General features: G+C 44.4%; 1 protein-coding gene across 1 annotated transcript; it reads left to right on the top strand.

Annotated features, from left to right (window-relative positions):
- Nucleotides 1-3,135: 3,135 nt before the first annotated feature.
- DMRTB1 (DMRT like family B with proline rich C-terminal 1) lies at nucleotides 3,136-13,971 on the top strand. Its single transcript, XM_024219647.2, has 4 exons — nucleotides 3,136-3,559; nucleotides 5,468-5,700; nucleotides 10,880-11,018; nucleotides 13,868-13,971. The coding sequence occupies exons 1-4, from the start codon at nucleotides 3,136-3,138 to the stop codon at nucleotides 13,969-13,971; spliced, it is 900 nt and encodes a 299-aa protein (XP_024075415.2).
- Nucleotides 13,972-19,688: the final 5,717 nt, after the last annotated feature.

The following is a 19,688-nucleotide window of genomic DNA, read 5'->3' as shown; positions in this document are numbered from 1 at the left end:
CTGGGGGCCACAGGGAAGTGGTGCCGGCCGCTTCTGTAGAGCGGTGCAGGGCCTGCAGCGCCACGGGGGGGCAATCCCGCGGGTCAGATCCAAAGCCCCGAGGGGCCAGATCCGGCCCACGGGCCGTAGTTTGCCCACCCCTGCCTTAGTGACTTTGGGTATTTCTACACTGCAATAAAACACTATGGCTGGCCTGTATCAGCTAACACAGGCTTGTGGAGCTTGGGTTGCAGGGCTGTACAATTGCAGTGTAGATGTTTGGGCTTGGGCTGGAGCCTGGTTCTGAGACCTTCCCCTCTCATGGGGTCCCAGACCCTGAGCTCCAGCCCAAGCCCAAATGTCTACACTGCAATTTTATAACTCCGAAGCCTGAGCCCTGTGAGTCTGAGTCAACTGAGGTGGGCTAGACGCGGGTATTTTATTAGGGTTGCCAACTTTCTATTTGCAGAAAACCAAACACCCTTGTCCCGCCCCTTATCCGAGGCCACCGCTCCCTACTCACTCCATCCCCCCTCCCTGTGTCACTCGCTCTCCCCCATCCTTGCTCACGCACTCACTTTCACAACTGGGGCAAGAGGTTGGGGTGTGAGAGGGGTTGAGGCCTCTGGCGGTGGGGTGTGGGCTCTGGGGTGGGGCTGGAGATGAGGGGCTTGCAGTGCAGGAAGGGGCTCTGGGCTGGGGGTTGGGGCTGAGGGATTTGGAGGGTGGGAGGGGAATCTAGGCTGGGGCACAGGGTTGGAGTGTGGGAGAGGGTATGGGCTCTGGGTGCGGACTCCGGGGTGGGGCCAGAAATGAGGGGTTCAGGGGGCTCCAGGCTGCAGGAGGGGGTTGGGGGTGCGGGAGAGTGTGTGCACTCTGGGAGGGAGTTTGGGTGCAGGAGGGGGCTCAGGGTGCAGGCTCCAGGTGGTGCTCTCCTCAAGCGGCTCCCGGAAGCCTTGACATCTCCTTCTGGCTCCTAGGCGGAGGCACGGCCAGGTAGGTCTGCGTGCTACCCCTGCCTGCAAGTGGTGCCCCCGCAGCTCCCAGTGGCCGCAGTTCTTGGCCAATAGGAGCTGCACAGGTGGAGCTCGGGGTGGGGACAGCATGTGGCGCCCCCGTGGCCTCTCCTCTACCTAGGAGCCAGAGGGAGATGCCAGCAGCTTCCCGGGAGTCGCGTGGAGGCGGGCAGGCACCATGCCTGCCCTGCTGCAGGCAGCCAACTGAACTTTTAACGGCCCGGTCAGCAGTGCTGACCAGAGCTGCCATGGTCCCTTTTTGACTGGGTGTTCCGGTCAAAAAACGGATGCCTGACAAACCTATGTTTTATTGCAGTGTAGACATACCCTTTGAGGCCAGATTTCCAAAGCTAGTTGGGCACCTAAAGGTTTCAATAGGTGTCTAGTGGGATTTTCAAAAGTGCCTAAGGAAGTTAGGCACCTAACTCTCAGATTTCAGTGGGACCTAGGCATCTAAGTCATTTGAGCACTCTTGAAAATTTTCCCTAAGATAAGTCAGAAGCCCCAGTGGAACTCAGTGGGACTCACACTTGAAAGGCACAAGGAGCTTTTGAAAATGTCATCTTAAGTGTCTGACAGGAGACTAGTTTCAAAGTCAACAGCTTTTGTTACAATTTCCACCCAGAAGGGGTGGGAGATGCATGCAAGCCCTGCAAGGTAGGATCTCTGTCACTTTGAAACATATTCTGTTGCTTATTAAAACTCTCACAAAGCAGCAAGAATACATACGTCACCTTGTGACTTAATGCTCTTGAAGCTGATGAGTAAATGAAGGACTATTTTATGGTTAACTGTTGCTTTCCTTTCAACAGTTTTTTCTTTTAATGAAGAAAACGTAGAGGCCACTGACTCGCCACAAGGTCACAAGGTTAACTCTTCTCAGCTGAAAAAGATTTGCTGTATTCTTCCTTCCATTGCCTGGGGTTCAGCTTTGCCCTGAAAATGGGCTACTGTATACTAGTTATAGTTTTGTAAGTGCTAACCCAGTGGAACAGTAACAACCTGGGTAGTTTTACAAGCAATTTTGAAACTAGAGCATTATTACATTTTTAATTTTAAACCCATGTTTGTTTCCAGGTAATAAAGATGTGGCAAAGGGAGATAGATGGTTGGAGGAATTAGACATGCTTTCTGCCCTCGTCGTGATACACTGGATTAGATGAACATTGTAAAAAACAGAATGGTAAATCAGTATTTTTTTTACTGAAGGAGTGAGACTCTCCCTCCTGTTCAAGAAAAATACATTTGAGTTTGAAAAAAAGGAACGGAAATAATGATTCCAGTGTAATAAGGTGCATGCAAAATATGATGGTAACTGTGGGTATAAAAAGGGGAGATTGCCTTTTAAATGAAAAGCAAAAAGGACCCAGGGTTACCAACCCTCCAGGACTGTCCTGGAGTATCCAGGAATTAAAGATTCATTTTTAATTAAAGATTATGTCATGCGATGAAACCTCCAGGAATATGTCCTACCAAAATTGGCCCCAAGTAGATTCCGTTTCTATGGCCAAAAATACCCTTTTGCAACCACTGCTTTTGCATGTGTAAATCAGGTGTGTTACTCTCCAATCTGCACATGCAAATGCAAGGGATGTGCCCACAAATGGTTGCTTGTGCAGAATCAGAGGCCATGTTTTTGCAAACTTGGCCCTGTATGTCTTCTTTTCAAAGCCACACTGATTCATTGTCACGTCTTGGACCTGCAAGTGCATGGAAAAGGGACGAAAGTCAACATGCTGCACTCACAACCCCAGCAGAGTGCTTATTTCTATCCCCAGCAGGAGATCTGCCCACTTAGCCCTGGTGGAGTGGAGGGCTCTATCTCAGAGTAGATCTGGGCCCCAGAGTGCTGGAGATGCCAGCTGCTGGAAAGTGCAGAACTGTTCTTGCTCAGATCCTTGGAGGATTGCTCTTCCTCCACTTTCTGCAGTCCCAACAGCACTGATATCTATGCACACTACCTCTTACTGGGAGTGGAATTCATCCTCTCCCCTTGCAGAAAGCCCAGCAGGCTCAGTTGCGACATTGTAGCTAGTGGTTGTGGGCACACCAAGGCTCTGCCCCGCCCTGCCCCTGAGCTGAGCTTCTTCAAGTTCTGGCTGCACATGGTGCTTTAGGTGCCTGCCTGGCTGGGGGTGCCATGGAGGCCGAGGCGGCAGTGATGGCGGAGAAGGCAGCTCTGCGCACCCCCAAGTGCTCCCGCTGCCGGAACCATGGCTTTGTGGTGCCAGTGAAGGGCCATACGGGCCACTGCCGCTGGAAGCTCTGCCCCTGCGACAAATGTGCGCTCATTACAGAGCGCCAGAAGATCATGGCAGCTCAGAAGGCGATGCAGGGGCAGGACCCGGATGCCCCACCCAGGGAGACGTCTCCGCCTGCGGCCTGCACCCCGGTTCATGGTAAAGGTCGGAAGGTTCCTGCAGTTGGCCCAAACGCCTCTGAACACAGCAGCCACGTGGCCGGGTGTGAAGGAGCCAAGACCGCCCCAGCAGCCAGCAGCAGCAGCAGAACCAGGACCCGCAGGGCAGTACCTGCTCCCAGCTCCCCGCTCTTCGGGGACTTCGGTAGGGACCAGCTCAGCATTGGGGTGTCTGTTCCATAGGCCTCCACTCAAGATGATGAACTTCTACCTCTGTGTCCATCTGTCTGTCTGTGTCCATCATTCAGTGTCTGTCCATCTATCAGTGGGTACTGTTGGGTCAGTGTCTGTCCATCCATCTTCCATGCCTGTCTAGTGCCTCAGAAATATTTAGGTCCCAGGTGACCTGTTCCCCAGGGCTGGTGAAGCTGCTCTCACTCTACTTCCCCGTTCTGGGGACATGTTTTCAGGCGCGTGTTTTGTATGCAGTGCTGCACTTATTGTTGGTTTTGCAAAGTTTCCAAGCGGCGCTCATGGACTTTGTAGCCGTAGGAGCCACCCTAGGCAGCTCCTCGGCTTGTTTCCTTGTTGCAAAGATGGATTCATGCTACTAGTCCTTGTTTAAGAGGGAAATGAGTCTGTGACAGGACCCCGATTATTCAGTACAGCCCCTTGAGCACTTTCTTCTGAGCGGTGTTGTTATTTTTACATTTACAGACAGGCCCTCCAGCAAAAGCAAAAGCAAAACCCCCACAGAAAAACAGCAAGGACAGAGAAATGGGGGAGTTCCTGCTGGAGTTGCCTAGAGCAGGTTTTTTATGGTGGCAACATTAAAAAAAAAAAAAGAGAAAGAAAGCTCCTGATCTAGATTTATGTAGCTCAGACTAGATTTGGCTGGAATCAGTTGGTGTAAAAGTTTATTTTGTATTTAAGAATAGAAAATTCCTATGGTCATTTAGTCCATCACTTCTGACGTTGTTCTCTACACAGTAGAGTCTGTAGGGTGTGCCTTGTCTAATCCATCATTATTATTTATTAAGACTCCCACTGACCACAGTAGTCATTAGACTGGGCCCCCGGCGAGCTAACAATCTGGAAGACAAGACAAGAAAGACCAGATGCTCTGGGAGATGGGGAGGAAGGAATCGCTTTAGATAGTTCCAGCCCTCCCTCATCTACCAATGACTATTTAATTTTTATGCTTATGGGCCTCACAAGAAAAGTGGGCTTTAAGGAGGGATTTGAATGGATGAGGCCTTGAGACACAGATATAGTCTAGTCATAGATGATGGGGATTCCACTACTTTGGAAGAGCACTTTGTGAACAAGATTTTTTTTTAATAGCAAAATACATTGGTTCTTTGAAAATTAACTCTGTAGAAATGAGAGAGACCAGGTGGATGAGGTCAATATCTTTTATTGGACTGCCTTCTGATGGTGGAACTTCAAACTTCATGGCTCTGCAGGTGACCTGAGATCCAGGAAGAGCTCTGTGAAGCTCAAAAACTTGTCCCTTCCACCAACAGAAGTTGGTCCAATAAAAAGATATTACCTCACCTACCTTGTCTTTCTCATATCCTGGGACCAACATGGCTACAACACTGCAAACAACTCTATAGAAATTACAGCTATCACAGGGTACAGAGCTCTTTATTCCCTCTCATTGATGTCAGTATTAAATTTTACTTGATTTACAAGTGTAAAAGGTGATTATTTTCTAACTGTTGCCACAGGAAACCAGAAATCAAGCTGTTTGTCATACCTGTTATGGCAGCAGAAGTATTAGAGATTCTACAATCAGTAGTTTGCTGACAACTTGGTTTAGGATGCACAAGGCAGACTTTGCTCTCCCAAAGCTGTATTAACCTGTCTTCCATCACTGTTGAGCTCCCTTCTTTCCTCCCCAATCCTAAATTTTCTAATAATAATAATAATAAAAAAAGAAATTGAATAAGAAGTGAAAGTAAAACCAAAGGGCCAGATTCTGCCTTCAGTTACACTGCCTGAGGACAGAATTTGGCACTATGACTCTCTATTTCTATTTACCTTCAAACTGTTTGCAGTGATATTTTTTCTTCCTTGTTTTTATTTTTCCTCGCTGCTTGTTTCATAGCCCGTCCTGCTTTGCCTCAAGAATGTGTTGTCAGCCCAGAATACCTGGAGAGAGAACCTCCAAAACTGTATCCTGGGTACTCTGGTATGTACTCATACCACCCATTCCCCATGGGCTTTGCCATCAATCAGCCAAGCTGCAGGGGAGCACCAGTGTCTCCAGGGATCCCCCTTCAAAGAGGGTTCAGACATGTCCCTAGCAACCATGGACCAGGGAGTGCTGCTCCTCTGTCAGTAAGTAGTGGTTTCTTTTAATTGCTGCTGAATACATTGCTCTTTGTATTGTAGGATGCAATCTTGCCATTAGAGTAGCCATGAAAAGTTAGCCTGGACACTAATTACTTCAGTGGAATCTTGATACATAAGCTGATCAAACCAGGAACAAATAATAATGTTAGAGGTCTGACAGGAACCTAGAAAAATCAAAAGGGTTCAAAGTTGTGGGCCAGATTCTGCAAGCCCCCTGTGCTCTTGTTGACTTCAGTGGCATTTCTGTGTGCAGAGACCTTGAAGGATAAGGATTCGGAGGGAAAATTAACCACTAAAATGTGACCAGTTTGTGTCAGCATAGCTATCACAAAATGTCTCCTGGGTTCCCCAGTGAAATCCTCTTAGTATAGCAGGGCTCGCCCCCCAGGACAATGGGCTGCATGGTGGAAGTTTTGGCACAGGAAAGATCCAGAGTGGGGCAGAACAGGAGCTGGCCAGAATGGGGAGGGGGCAGATCCGGTGTGGGAGAAGGCAGTACTACTACACTGTGATTATAGGCGCCGACTTCCTCAGTTCCCGGGGTGGGGGGTGTGTGCTTGACCCCTGCTCCGCCCTAGGCCCCACCCTCCCACTCCACCCCTTCCCCGCCTCCATCCTGCCCCCGCCCCGCCTCCTCCCCCACCTCTTCCTGTCCTTGGTCCTCTCCCTCCCCCCAGTGCCTCCTGCACACTGCTGAACAGCTGATCAGCGGTGGGTGGGAGGGGGAAGGAGCGGATTGGTGAGGCTGCCGGCAGGCGGGAGGCACGGGGAGGGAGGAGGAGGCACTGATCTGGGGGGCTGCCGGTGGGTGCTCCAGCCCCGGAGCACCCATGAAGTCGGTGCCTATGACTGTGATTCCCATCTGCTGCAAGCCCCTTGGGGCTATGACAGGCAGGAGCAATTTAGGGGACCTCTATAGTTGCCCTAGCCTGTGTCAGCCTCTAGCATCAGCAAAATAGGAGCAGCAAGAATAACTTCTCTTCTGCCACTGCATCAGACAGGGATGAATCTGACCCTGAAATTGTAGATCCATGTTTAAATGTTCCTGACTATCGCCGTATGTATAGTATCTCAGGTCATCGTAGCAAAAACCTGCCAACCGAGACACTGCCAAGCAGCCTTTTTGGTGGTTGTTGTTTTTTTAAATAAAAATATTTTAACAATGATCAGAAATGGGCTTGGCAAATTAAAAAAAAAAAAATCAGTTAAAGCAGTTTTGTGTTTGGATTTAAATAAACTCAGTCCCCCTGCATGTTTGCAAGCCAAATATGAAGCAGTGTGCTAGAGTGTGGGAATCAGACAGCGGCACTGACAAGAAACATGAAAAGTGAAACAGACTAATCGATTTAGGTTCTCCAAAGTGAGAGAATTACAAAAAATATATATAAAAAAATAAAAATAAAAAAAAATTCTACAGCATAAATGGTGAAAAATATATGGATTTTCCCACCCATCAATATAGTTATGTATTGTTAATCACACAGGTAAGAATAATACCAATAATATATTTATACCTATATTGCTTTTCATTAGTAGAGCTCAAAGTGCTTTACAAAGGCGATCACTATTATTATCAATAGCTTTTCACAAATACCAGTATATGATAAAAAGCCTGTACTTTCATATTTTTCTGTTTTTGTGTGTGTATCTTTTTTCTCTTCCTTTTGGAGAGGGAGGAAATCTCTCTGGCTCCCCTTCATTTTTCTTTTATTCCGCCACCAAATCCTTCAAAGAGGGTTTAACTTGATTCCCAGCAGAGCCTATGAATCTTGCTTCTGTGTGAGACTGAGGGGTTGCTTTGAGAGCAACAGTGTGTGTGAAAACTCTGCCAGGCAGTTATGGCACAGTAGAGGGAAACGTGATGCTAAATAGTGAGCCTTCTGCTCTTCTCTCTGCTGCTCTGGAAGGTGGGAGTAGAGGCCAGGTTAAAAAAAAAATCAGCAGAAAATTTCAACAAAAATGGGAAGAAATTAGCTTTTGTCTAATTTCATAACAGACAACTTTGATTTTTTGGCAAAAATTCAAAAACAAATTTCAATCAAAAACTGAAATACTTTGATTCAGAAATGCTGTTGCGGTGTCTCATGGGATTTGTATTTCATAATCCCATTCTCATCTATAGGCTAGGCTTCCTGGTTGGACAACCTCTCTCACAATGACCAGGGTCTCCCCTGTAGGGGGATGCACTACCTCGGTGCATCATGGGAGGTGTAGTCCCAAGGAGCCCAGCCCTTAGAGAATGGGGACATGGGAATTGTAGCACATTTGCTTCTGAAGTGTTACAGCAGCATATGTAATTAAAATATTTCTGGTTCGGGGCATTTGGTTTTTCAACAAAAATTGAATTTTTTTGCAGAAAGTAGATACTTTACCTGAAAAATTGTGTTCAACTGAAAATTAAATTTTCCATCAAAAACAGTTTCAACAGAACATTTTTGAACAGCCTAGTCAGAGGTCATCTGGAGGGGGAAGTTAGTGAGGAATAGGTCAGTGGGGAAAGGAATCTGGGGAGTCCCAGAGAGCCCAGGTTGCAACCTGAATGTCTACACAGCAATTAAACAGCCCCATAACCTGAGCCCCAGCCCCATGAACCTGAGTCAGCTGACTTGAGCCAGTCACAGGTGTTTAATTGCAACATAGACATACCTTCAGTCCTTGTCCTCAAAGGAAACCTACATAGTACCTTCAAAAGATGAGCTTGGGAGCTTAAATTCATAACTTTGCTAGACACTTAAGCCATGTCTACACTACAGAGCTTACAGCAGCACAGCTATACCAATGCAGGTGGTGCCACTGTAAGATCTCATGTAGCCGCTCTATGCCAACAGGCGAGAGCTCTCCCATTGGCATAATTAAACTACACCCAATGAGCGACGGTAGCTATGATAGTAGGAAAAGATCTCCTGCCGACATAGCGCTATGCACACTACCACATAATTATGTCGCTCAGGGGGTGGAATATTCACATCCCCAAGCGACATAAATTTTGCTGACATAAGTGGTAGTACAGACAAGGCCTAAGAATCATGGACTCAATAGGGATACTGGTTTTATGTCTCATAACAATCTGTAACCTACTAACCCTTCTTTGTCATATTACTGCGGAGGTGTTAATGGCCTACTTCATTTTGAATGGTCCCTTGCAATATGTGTTAACACCTATGCTTAACAATCTGTTCCACCTTGTATTTAGCTTTGACACTCTGATTACCTTTCCCAGCCCTGAAGAACTTGCTGTGGGCTTGTCTATTTACATTTTATAGTGCTCTAACTTGCTGGCTCAGGGGGGTGAAAAATCACCCCCCTGAGCGCAGCAAGTCTGAGTGGTTTAAAGCACTAGTGTAGACAGGCTCTGAGTGCTGGGAGCCGTGCTCCCAGCGCTCGGAGCTAACCCCCTCATGGAGGTGGATTACCAGGAGCGCTGGGAGAGCTCTCTCCCAGTGCTTGCCCACGACCACACTTGCACTTCAAAGCGCTGCCGCGGGAGCATTCCCACGACAGCGCTTTGAAATTTCCAGTGTAGACATATCCTGTAGCTCAAAGCCTTGTCCCTGGGCTTTTCTACACTTAAAATGCTACAACAGCACAGCTGCGCTGCTGTAGCGCTTCAGTGTAGACACTGCCTACGCCAGTGGTTCACAACCTTTTTTTACCCAGAGACTTTTAAGCTTGTATAGACAAACCTGCAGACCCCCAACCAGAGGCGATGTGTAGAGGGGCACCCCCAGATTTCTGCCTTCCATTTGGCCCTGCTCCCTGAAGTGCTGATGTAACAGGGCAGAGAAATGGTTTATGTCCTTGGCTAGCTGCTGCCTGTTCTTGGAGTCTCTGGCTGTTAGGCAAACCCTTCTGATGGCAGGGGGAGATCTCTCTTCTGCAGTGATGTTGCAGTTTTTGGTTGCGCCCCACCCCCAACCCAGACAAGCTAGATGCCCTCTGATGAGTCAAGGGGTGGCTGTGGTATTCCCTCCCCAAGCCCGAGCCCTGCTGCCTGGGGCTGAAGCTGAAGCCCTGGGCGGTGGGGCTGTAGCTTCAGCTCTAGGCAGCTGAAGCGCAGTCCTTGGTGGCACCCCTGAAAACTGCTGCTTGAGAATCAGTATCTATGCCAAAGGGAGGGTTTCTCCCTTCAGTGTAGGTAATCCATCTCCCTGAGAGGTGGTAGCTAGGTTGACAGAAGAATTTTTTCCATTCACCTTATGCTGTCTTACTGTCACATCCCCTGCCCGACATAGTGAAATTGACCTAATTTTCTAGTTTAGACCAGGCCTCAGTCTCTTCCATGAACAGACATTGGTCCAGTAAAAGATATTGGACCCACCTTGTCTCTCTCTTGAATCCAATTATGCATGCATATAAATACCTACTTCCGTGTGTTATTGTGTCAGTCTCCAGCCATTGCTAACAGATGCTCACTTTTATGAGGACTTCAAAACAAAACAAAACAAAACAGGAAACAACTGAGCTGCGGATTAAAAGTGGCTCCTGCATGTACACAGTAATGACTGACTTTTCATAAAGTTTCATACGACTCATTTGGCATTAAGAATCCCTAATACAAACCAGGAAATAAGTCACCAACAGCTGCTGTTTTTTAGTTATGGATCCATAATATCAAGTGAGTCATACGAAGCCTCATGAAAAAGTGATTCATCACTGCTTATGTGAAGGACCCACTTTTAATCCACAGCGCAGTTTTGGGACTTTACCTAAATTGCAAATGCTCGTGAATCTGGCAGCACTGGTGGAGCCAAGGTTAGTAATGCCTGGAAATATGGATTTTAATTCAGTGTCTCATTAATAACAAGCACTTCCTGCATTTGTGGTGTTCTATGCTGCAGGTGTGTTTGGGCCAAATCATTAAATCTTTACTCAGACATTCATATTCCATTGCTGGTGTAAAATTTATATTAGACAGGTAGGCTGCCTTCAATGAAGTTTTGCCCGAGTAAGAATTTTGTGAGTTCCCCTGTAGCAGGGTTTTAACAATAGAAAAATTAACAGAAAAATACTGACCAGTGAAGTAAATTATGGCCTTTCATTTTAACACATCATACGTAATGCCACTGATTTCACTGCATTTAGTGTGGAAGTGAGGATGGTGGTTTGATAGGATGGTTAAGACAATATCTGGACTGACGGAGCTTTATTTTATATGTTCATGCAGATGCAAGATGCAGGTGGAGATTTCCAACAAGGTTACTACCCTACGCTTCCTCAGTTTATACCTCCGGGCTTTCTGCCAGGGATTCACTACATTCCACCACCCCTGCCACTTCTGGCTGAAACACCCAAGGAAGCATCTGGTAAGTAAGTGCGAGGTGAGTGATATTATGCATGAAGCATATCAGATCTCAGGGAGCTGTTTTATATGGTAAAATGTATGATATGTCCTGCTCATTGGTATGTAAAATACAACAAAAGCTTTCAACTAATTTGTTTTCACTTTGGTTGGTAAATTCTGTGCATTTGTAACTCCCTTAAAAACTATATCATGGCCCTCTAAAATCAACAGGAATTTTGTGCCTGGAAGGACAACAGAATTTGACCTTTATTATCTGTAATAAAACCTCTCAAATGGCTCTAATTTTCATCCCAAAGTTGCATACATTCCACCCAAATTCAGTGACCTCTCACTGTTGTAGTTGAAAATGATGTACATCAGTAATAATCATTTCTTCAGAAACTGAGGTCACAGAAAACTGTGCATACCAAAGGGCTATATCCCACAGCTATTTACATTTTCTGCTTGAATAATTTGTTATGTTCCTCAGTTTGGGTTTTTGTCACATGCTGGTCCCACATTTGGGGCATGGCAGGTATGTCTGTAATGATTTTTTAAAATTTCGGACAAGTTTTCTATTCAAATACAGCCATTTGTGGCCACAAGAGGGAAGAACTGCTCAAAGAATAAATCAACAGTACCAATAGAATGAAGCCCCTGGGTTATGCCAAGCTCTAGTTCAAAATATTTGTATGTGCACTTCTATATTTCTATGCTTGGCTTATTAGGGAAAAATGAGAATCTGATTAAATGCCATGGTCTTGTGACAGAGAATGTGTCAAATAATACCCCGTTCTTTCACCTATTGGGAAAAGTCCAGCATCTCTTGAGTAGGGGTGGGGAATAAATAGAAGAGTCATCTTCATTTCATCAAATAATAGTGATTGTGGCTAGTCATAGTATGTGGGACAGTTGAGAGTTTGTGAGGATTTTTACTGTAATCATCAACATTATTTCATTTCAATTAGTCATTAGAGACAGAGATGGACCCAGGGAGTGAGGTTTGGTTTCAAACTTTTCCTGGGTTTGGGGATATTTGTTGGATTAGAAGTTCCGGCTCAGGCCAGTTTCAGGGATAGCCTAAGCCGTAAAGGTCAGCTCTTGAATCAAACTTTCCTAAAGTTCCAGGATACTAGGGGGCTGGATTGGGAGTTCTAGTTCAGAATCAGGGTTCAATTTCGAGTTCTGGTCCATTGCTAGTTAGAAGCCAGCCTGAATAGTTAGAAATTCTGCACTCAGGTACCTGCCTGGAGCTCACATTGAAATCAGTGAGACACATCAACATGTACCTGACATTAGAATTTGATTCTAAGTGCAGGACTTACTGGTATTGATCTTAAAGGGCCAGTGTCCTCATTTAGCACTTTTTTGTGGTTTTTCTTTCAGAGTGAGGGATACAGGGAAAATTGACTCGGCCATATTGTACTTCAGCTTCCGGGGAGTAGGAATATCAATGGTGAATCAGTGAGGGATTATTTCTGTAGGAGGTTACAAAATAGCATTTCAGCAGAAGATACAGAAGTAATGAGAGGAGCTACAGTGAAACTAAACAGTGTTTGATTCCATTTTTCAAGATGCATTTTGTTCTTGTTTCAAATCCGGTGAAAGACTAATAAATAGTGAAGAAAAAGTGAAAAACCCACTGAAAATCAGAGCAGACAGACCCATAGGGATCTTGTCAAGTTCAAACTTACTTTGTTAGATCATTTGCCCAAAGAGAGCTGCTGGACTCAGGTCAAACTGGGGCAGTCAAGGTAACAGGGGCTCGTTGTGTAGTCTTTGGCAAAGTAATTAGGAGAAAATTGATTTAGAAAAGTACAGCAGGAAAAAATATGCCACTGAGCCTCTGGCCTGATGGGAATTCCAAGACAAAGGGAGTTACAAACATCATAGGAGAAAAGGCTTCTCCTAGGCTAACACAGTTGCTGGAAAGAGTCTTGAATCATAGGCCTTGCAGCTAAATGACCACGGTCTGTATTCATTCTCAGTCAGGTTTTATAATGGTGACTTGTAATATATACCATGTTATTATAAAATTGAATATCTCAGTAATTCTTTTGATATAAGAGACACTACGCTGTAACTCTTGCTAACTTTCCCAGTTTGCCCATCAATGCTCGTGCTGAGTAGTATCTGAGGGCAGAAGCTGTTAACAGGGTTTTTTTTTTCCTTTAAAGAACAGTGCTATGTTGGTGGGGAGCCACTCATTGGGGGTGGATTAATTAAGTCAATGGAAGAGCTCTCTCCCTTCTGCTTAGAGCGGCCACACTAGAGTTTACAGCTGCGCTGCTGTAAGCTCTCTAGTGTAGCCATAGCCCAAGAAAGAATTGTGTTATGTGGGAAAAGGAGAGAGCTTTAAATACAAACTAGCAAGTAAACATTATGAATGAAGGATTGAGGTTTCCTGCTTATTTCCTTCTGTTTTATGGTCTGTTTATTCAGTCAAGGCTTTTGCACCTTCAGAATTGAAAAAGTGTATATAGTGGCCATGCGATAAGGCTCACTGTCATTAAGGTTGTAAAATAGCTCACATTACAATCCTGTTTTCACATGCGCTTAAATTCCTAAAATACTTGCCAAGAGGGAAATTAATGCCCTTTGCCATTTTAAAACAGTCTCGCTGCACTTCTTTAGACATGGCTGCAGCAAAATCAGCTGGTGTTTGAAATATGAAGCTTGACCTAGACAGCCATAGTCCTCATGATCTCAAGTGCCTTTGACTTGTTTGAGGGAAAAACTGGTTTGGATTAACTAAAGTTATTTTATATTGAGCATTCACAGCTAAAAATTTTGAGTTCTATTGGATGTAATGTAAATTTAAGTGCAATTTTAAAAAGCACTACAGTGTTATATTCTGCTTTTGTGTTTTAGCTGGCACCACTGATAGCCGGGATTCTCGGGTGATTTGTGAATGCAGCCAGCCATCTCCTCAGGAAGAAACCAATGGAGACCATGCCACATATTCTAAACATTAAATGTATATACGTGTACTAGGGGACAGCTGCAGAGCATGCAGCACTCTCTCTCAGAAAGAATATCATTAGTTAATTTTGGGCTAGATTGACACTAGCCCTAATGCAGCCTCACTTCACAGTTGCATTAGGGCTACTAGAAACACAGTTCTGGCTCCCTTGCAGTGTACAGCCCCAGGGCTGCCATTGCTCCACTGGCTCCTACCTTACCAACTGGCAAAGCTTTTCCAGGGCTACAGTAAATTATTCCCTTCTGGAGCAAGTGGAGATGAGGGGAGGAATTGTGACTTCAAGGTACAGTTCCTTCCCTGAGGCTTGTCTACACTATAGGTTATGTCAGTATTAAGTTATGTCGCTCAGGGGTGTGAATAAGCCACTCCCCCGAGCAATGTAAATTATACTGATGTAAGTGCCAGTGTGGACGGCGCTATGTCGCAGGAGAACTTCTCCTGCCGACACAGCTTCTGCCGCTCACAGAGGTGGTTTTATTATGCTGATGGGAGAGTTCCCTCCCATCAGCACAGAGCATCTTCACTAGATGCAGTGCAGCTGCGCTGCTATAGCGCTTCTAGTGGAGATTAGCTCTTAGTGACACCCCATGGTTGGGGGCTGAGCATAAAGGCTCAATCTAGCCCTTTTATGTTTAAGGCATTGTTCAAAAGTGTGTTGTTTGTAGGTCTGTTTGCTACCATGAAAAGCTGGTTCTGAATATTGTGGAACAGTTAAGTGATGGGATTTAGTGCCTGAAAATTGGGTGATGGGGAGAGGAAGGTAGGTTTTGGCAACTGATACATGTAACAGAGTCAGGGCTTGATACACTGGAGTTCAGGTGGGCTTTGGAAGCTGGAAGCGTAATAGGTTGGGGGCACTTGTCAGTGAAAGTAGTTTTGTGGAGAGTCTGATCTTCTATACTGGCATCCAGTGCTCCCTCATCACCTTCCAGATGAACGCCAAGCCCTGCTGCCTTTACAGGGCACCTTCACTTTAAATTGTGAGCATCATGGCACATAGTTAAGTCTGGTCACTCAATCTCCAGGATTTTGTGTGCCCGAGACACCCTGTACATCCATGGAAACATGCTATGCTGGGAGCCCAGACAGTGGAAGCTAGACACCAAATTTGATTTATGGGGTGTGTCTGGGTTGCCCGATATAAATGGATTGGAATTGCATGGTGAACTCCATAAAATGTGGAGAGATTACCTAGCCAACTGGTTATGAAGTAACTAGGGCAAAACACCAGTTTCAATAATAAATCAGCTAAACCACAACATATTATCATCTATGGACAATAATGTTTGAATAATAGTGAACGGAGTATTCTGCTTTCTGTACTTTCTTAAGAAAATGTGTTTTGTAGTAAGTAGATCAGTTGTTAGTGTTTGAATTGATTTTGCACAATTAAACATGATGCATTAAAATGTCTGTTCTGTACTTAAGTTTTGAAGCTTGTATATTTATAAATAATTCCTCTAGGCAACTTTCAAACATTCCAAAGAACAATTCTATATAACAAATCAGCCTACAATGCTATTTAGACTTGGAAATGTTGCTTCTGCAGTCCTTGAATGCTATTATAGAAGTGAAAAATAAGACGGCAAGATAAACACTCCTCCATTTCTTCTGTTTGGTACATATGCTAACAATCTTTTGCTAAATGAGAGATTTAAAGAAACTAAATTCAACTGCAAAATCACTTTACTTTTAAAAAATGCAATAAACTAACAGTTCAAACGGTTTATAGCACTCATGGAAGGTGTTTGGGGAGCTACAAATGGAGACAGCATTATTTTAAATTGCCAAGAGGAAAAGGTAAAAACTTGTTTTCCTATAGTGAATAACTTGCTATACTGCACAATATTGGCCAGATTTTCAAAAGATCTGAGTACCCAGCACCTCTCATGAAAAACAATGGGAACTGCTGCGTGCTGAGGACTTCTGAAAATCTGGACATTTCTTTTAAGCATCCACATGGGAGCTGAACTCTTTTGAAAATCAGGACATCCGATTAGAATTGCCAATAATACCCATAAAGCAAGGTAATCTATAGTTTTTACATTAAGATTAAAGGCTATATTAAGGAGTGACAACATACAAACAGTGTAGAATAAAGTTTTAAGCATTGTTACAAATATTTTTCGGAATTCACCCTCTATGTTGTATTTCACTCTTTAAAACACTAAAGCAAATTGGACTGCAGCACATTTCATTCAATGACTGCAAAGCACTATCACTGGAGATTTACTGTGCGTACAACACTCGCTGTGGTACACTTGTCAAGGAGAAACTTTTGTCATGGCTGCCTACTCTTTTTTGCTTCATTTGGGTGGGGGAGATCACACAGAATGATTGCCCACCGCCCCCTATGGCACTATGGAACAGGTATAATGAGGCATTAATATGAGCAAACTCTTGTCTTTCAGAAACGTAGCACCATCCTGGCTTTTGAATTCCAAGCCTGGAAAAAAACACTTAGCCCTGATCTAAATCACAATGAAGTCAGCTTGAATCATTCATTTGACTTCACCTCAGTAGACTTTGAATCAGGCCCTTAGCTAAATTTCCATTAGACAAATCTAAAAATGAACTAAGCCAGTTATGTGACCAGCCAGCTTTCTGTAGACCAACAGCAAGTGTGCTGCTGACCATGATTTGGGAAGCTTTTGATTAGAGCTTCCTCCAGGTAGTTCAAGGAGAGAAGAATTTCCATTAATTTTATCCAGTATCTGCTGTAGCTCATTCCAGGTCACAGCTATGCGGGCTGGACTGCTTAAAATGGCTCCCCACCAGACTCATAGCGACTTCATCACCAGACAGGAGGCTGGAGAAGAAAGGCAATAGAGACAGCCACAGTTGGAGAGTTAAGTGTATGGTAGATAAAAAAAAATTCAAATAAAATAGGCCAAATTCTCCTGGCACTTAGTAGGGTGCCATTTCCATTTAAATCAATGGGGATTGCACCTATACATCTGCACATAAAATATTACCCACATTCTGGATATGTTAGCAATCTTGTCACATGGGGCTTGAACCTGCTTCTATTGAGTCCATGGGAGTTTAGCCAGCTATATCTGTAAGAGTGGTACTGTGCTCCTATTTATCTTTATTTTTATTCCCGTCCATTCATTCACAGTGAGGTTATTTGGTTGACAAGACTCTTTCATTCTAAACCACTAACTATATTGAGGTACTTAATTTTTGGAAAGCTTACCCTCTGGTGCTGACATTTCTCATAGATTCATAGATTCTAGGACTGGAAGGGACCTCGAGAGGTCATCGAGTCCAGTCCCCTGCCCGCATGGCAGGACCAAATACTGTCTAGACCATCCCTGATAGACATTTATCTAACCTACTCTTAAATATCTCCAGAGATGGAGATTCCACAACCTCCCTAGGCAATTTATTCCAGTGTTTAACCACCCTGACAGTTAGGAACTTTTTCCTAATGTCCAACCTAGACCTCCCTTGCTGCAGTTTAAGCCCATTGCTTCTTGTTCTATCCTCAGAGGCTAAGGTGAACAAGTTTTCTCCCTCCTCCTTATGACACCCTTTTAGATACCTGAAAACTGCTATCATGTCCCCTCTCAGTCTTCTCTTTTCCAAACTAAACAAACCCAATTCTTTCAGCCTTCCTTCATAGGTCATGTTCTCAAGACCTTTAATCATTCTTGTTGCTCTTCTCTGGACCCTTTCCAATTTCTCCACATCTTTCTTGAAATGCGGTGCCCAGAACTGGACACAATACTCCAGCTGAGGCCTAACCAGAGCAGAGTAGAGCGGAAGAATGACTTCTCGTGTCTTGCTCACAACACACCTGTTAATACATCCCAGAATCACGTTTGCTTTTTTTGCAACAGCATCACACTGTTGACTCATATTTAGCTTGTGGTCCACTATAACCCCTAGATCCCTTTCTGCCGTACTCCTTCCTAGACAGTCTCTTCCCATTCTGTATGTGTGAAACTGATTTTTTCTTCCTAAGTGGAGCACTTTGCATTTGTCTTTGTTAAACTTCATCCTGTTTAACTCAGACCATTTCTCCAATTTGTCCAGATCATTTTGAATTATGACCCTGTCCTCCAAAGCAGTTGCAATCCCTCCCAGTTTGGTATCATCCGCAAACTTAATAATCGTACTTTCTATACCAATATCTAAGTCGTTAATGAAGATATTGAACAGAGCCGGTCCCAAAACAGACCCCTGCGGAACCCCACTCGTTATGCCTTTCCAGCAGGATTGGGAACCATTAATAACAACTCTCTGAGTACGGTTATCCAGCCAGTTATGCACCCACCTTATAGTAGCCCCATCTAAATTGTATTTGCCTAGTTTGTCGATAAGAATATCATGCGAGACCGTATCAAATGCCTTACTAAAGTCTAGGTATACCACATCCACAGCTTCTCCCTTATCCACAAGACTCGTTATCCTATCGAAGAAAGCTATCAGATTGGTTTGACATGATTTGTTCTTTACAAATCCATGCTGGCTGTTCCCTATCACCTTACCACCTTCCAAGTGTTTGCAGATGATTTCCTTAATTACTTGCTCCATTATCTTCCCTGGCACAGAAGTTAAACTAACTGGTCTGTAGTTTCCTGGGTTGTTTTTATTTCCCTTTTTATAGATGGGCACTATATTTGCCCTTTTCCAGTCTTCTGGAATCTCTCCCGTCTCCCATGATTTTCCAAAGATAATAGCTAGAGGCTCAGATACCTCCTCTATTAGCTCCTTGAGTATTCTAGGATGCATTTCATCAGGCCCTGGTGACTTGCAGGCATCTAACTTTTCTAAGTGATTTTTAACTTGTTCTTTTTTTATTTTATCTGCTAAACCTACCCCCTTCCCATTAGCATTCACTAGGATAGGCATTCCTTCAGACTTCTCGGTGAAGACCGAAACAAAGAAGTCATTAAGCATCTCTGCCATTTCCAAGTTTCCTGTTACTGTTTCTCCCTCTTCACTAAGCAGTGGGCCTACCCTGTCTTTGGTCTTCCTCTTGCTTCTAATGTATTGATAAAAAGTCTTCTTGTTCCCCTTTATTCCCTTAGCTAGTTTGAGCTCATTTTGTGCCTTTGCCTTTCTAATCTTGCCCCTGCATTCCTGTGTTGTTTGCCTATATTCATCCTTTGTAATCTGTCCTAGTTTCCATTTTTTATATGACTCCTTTTTATTTTTTAGATCATGCAAGATCTCGTGGTTAAGCCAAGGTGGTCTTTTGCCACATTTTCTATCTTTCCTAACCAGCGGAATAGCTTGCTTTTGGGCCCTTAATAGTGTCCCTTTGAAAAACTGCCAGCTCTCCTCAGTTGTTTTTCCCCTCAGTCTTGATTCCCATGGGACCTTACCTATCAGCTCTCTGAGCTTACCAAAATCCGCCTTCCTGAAATCCATTGTCTCTATTTTGCTGTTCTCCCTTCTACCCTTCCTTAGAATTGCAAACTCTATGATTTCATGATCACTTTCACCCAAGCTGCCTTCTACTTTCAAATTCTCAACGAGTTCCTCCCTATTTGTTAAAATCAAGTCTAGAACAGCTTCACCCCTAGTAGCTTTTTCAACCTTCTGAAATAAAAAGTTGTCTGCAATGCAGTCCAAGAATTTGTTGGATAGTCTGTGCCCCGCTGTGTTATTTTCCCAACATATATCCGGATAGTTGAAGTCCCCCATCACCACCAAATCTTGGGCTTTGGATGATTTTGTTAGTTGTTTAAAAAAAGC

This window comes from Terrapene carolina, unplaced genomic scaffold (genome assembly GCF_002925995.2).
Source record: "Terrapene carolina triunguis isolate 2854851 unplaced genomic scaffold, T_m_triunguis-2.0 Scaffold102, whole genome shotgun sequence".
NCBI lineage: Eukaryota > Metazoa > Chordata > Testudines > Emydidae > Terrapene > Terrapene triunguis.
Note: the sequence above shows the minus strand (reverse complement) of the source record. Positions and strands in the feature narration are given on the sequence as shown.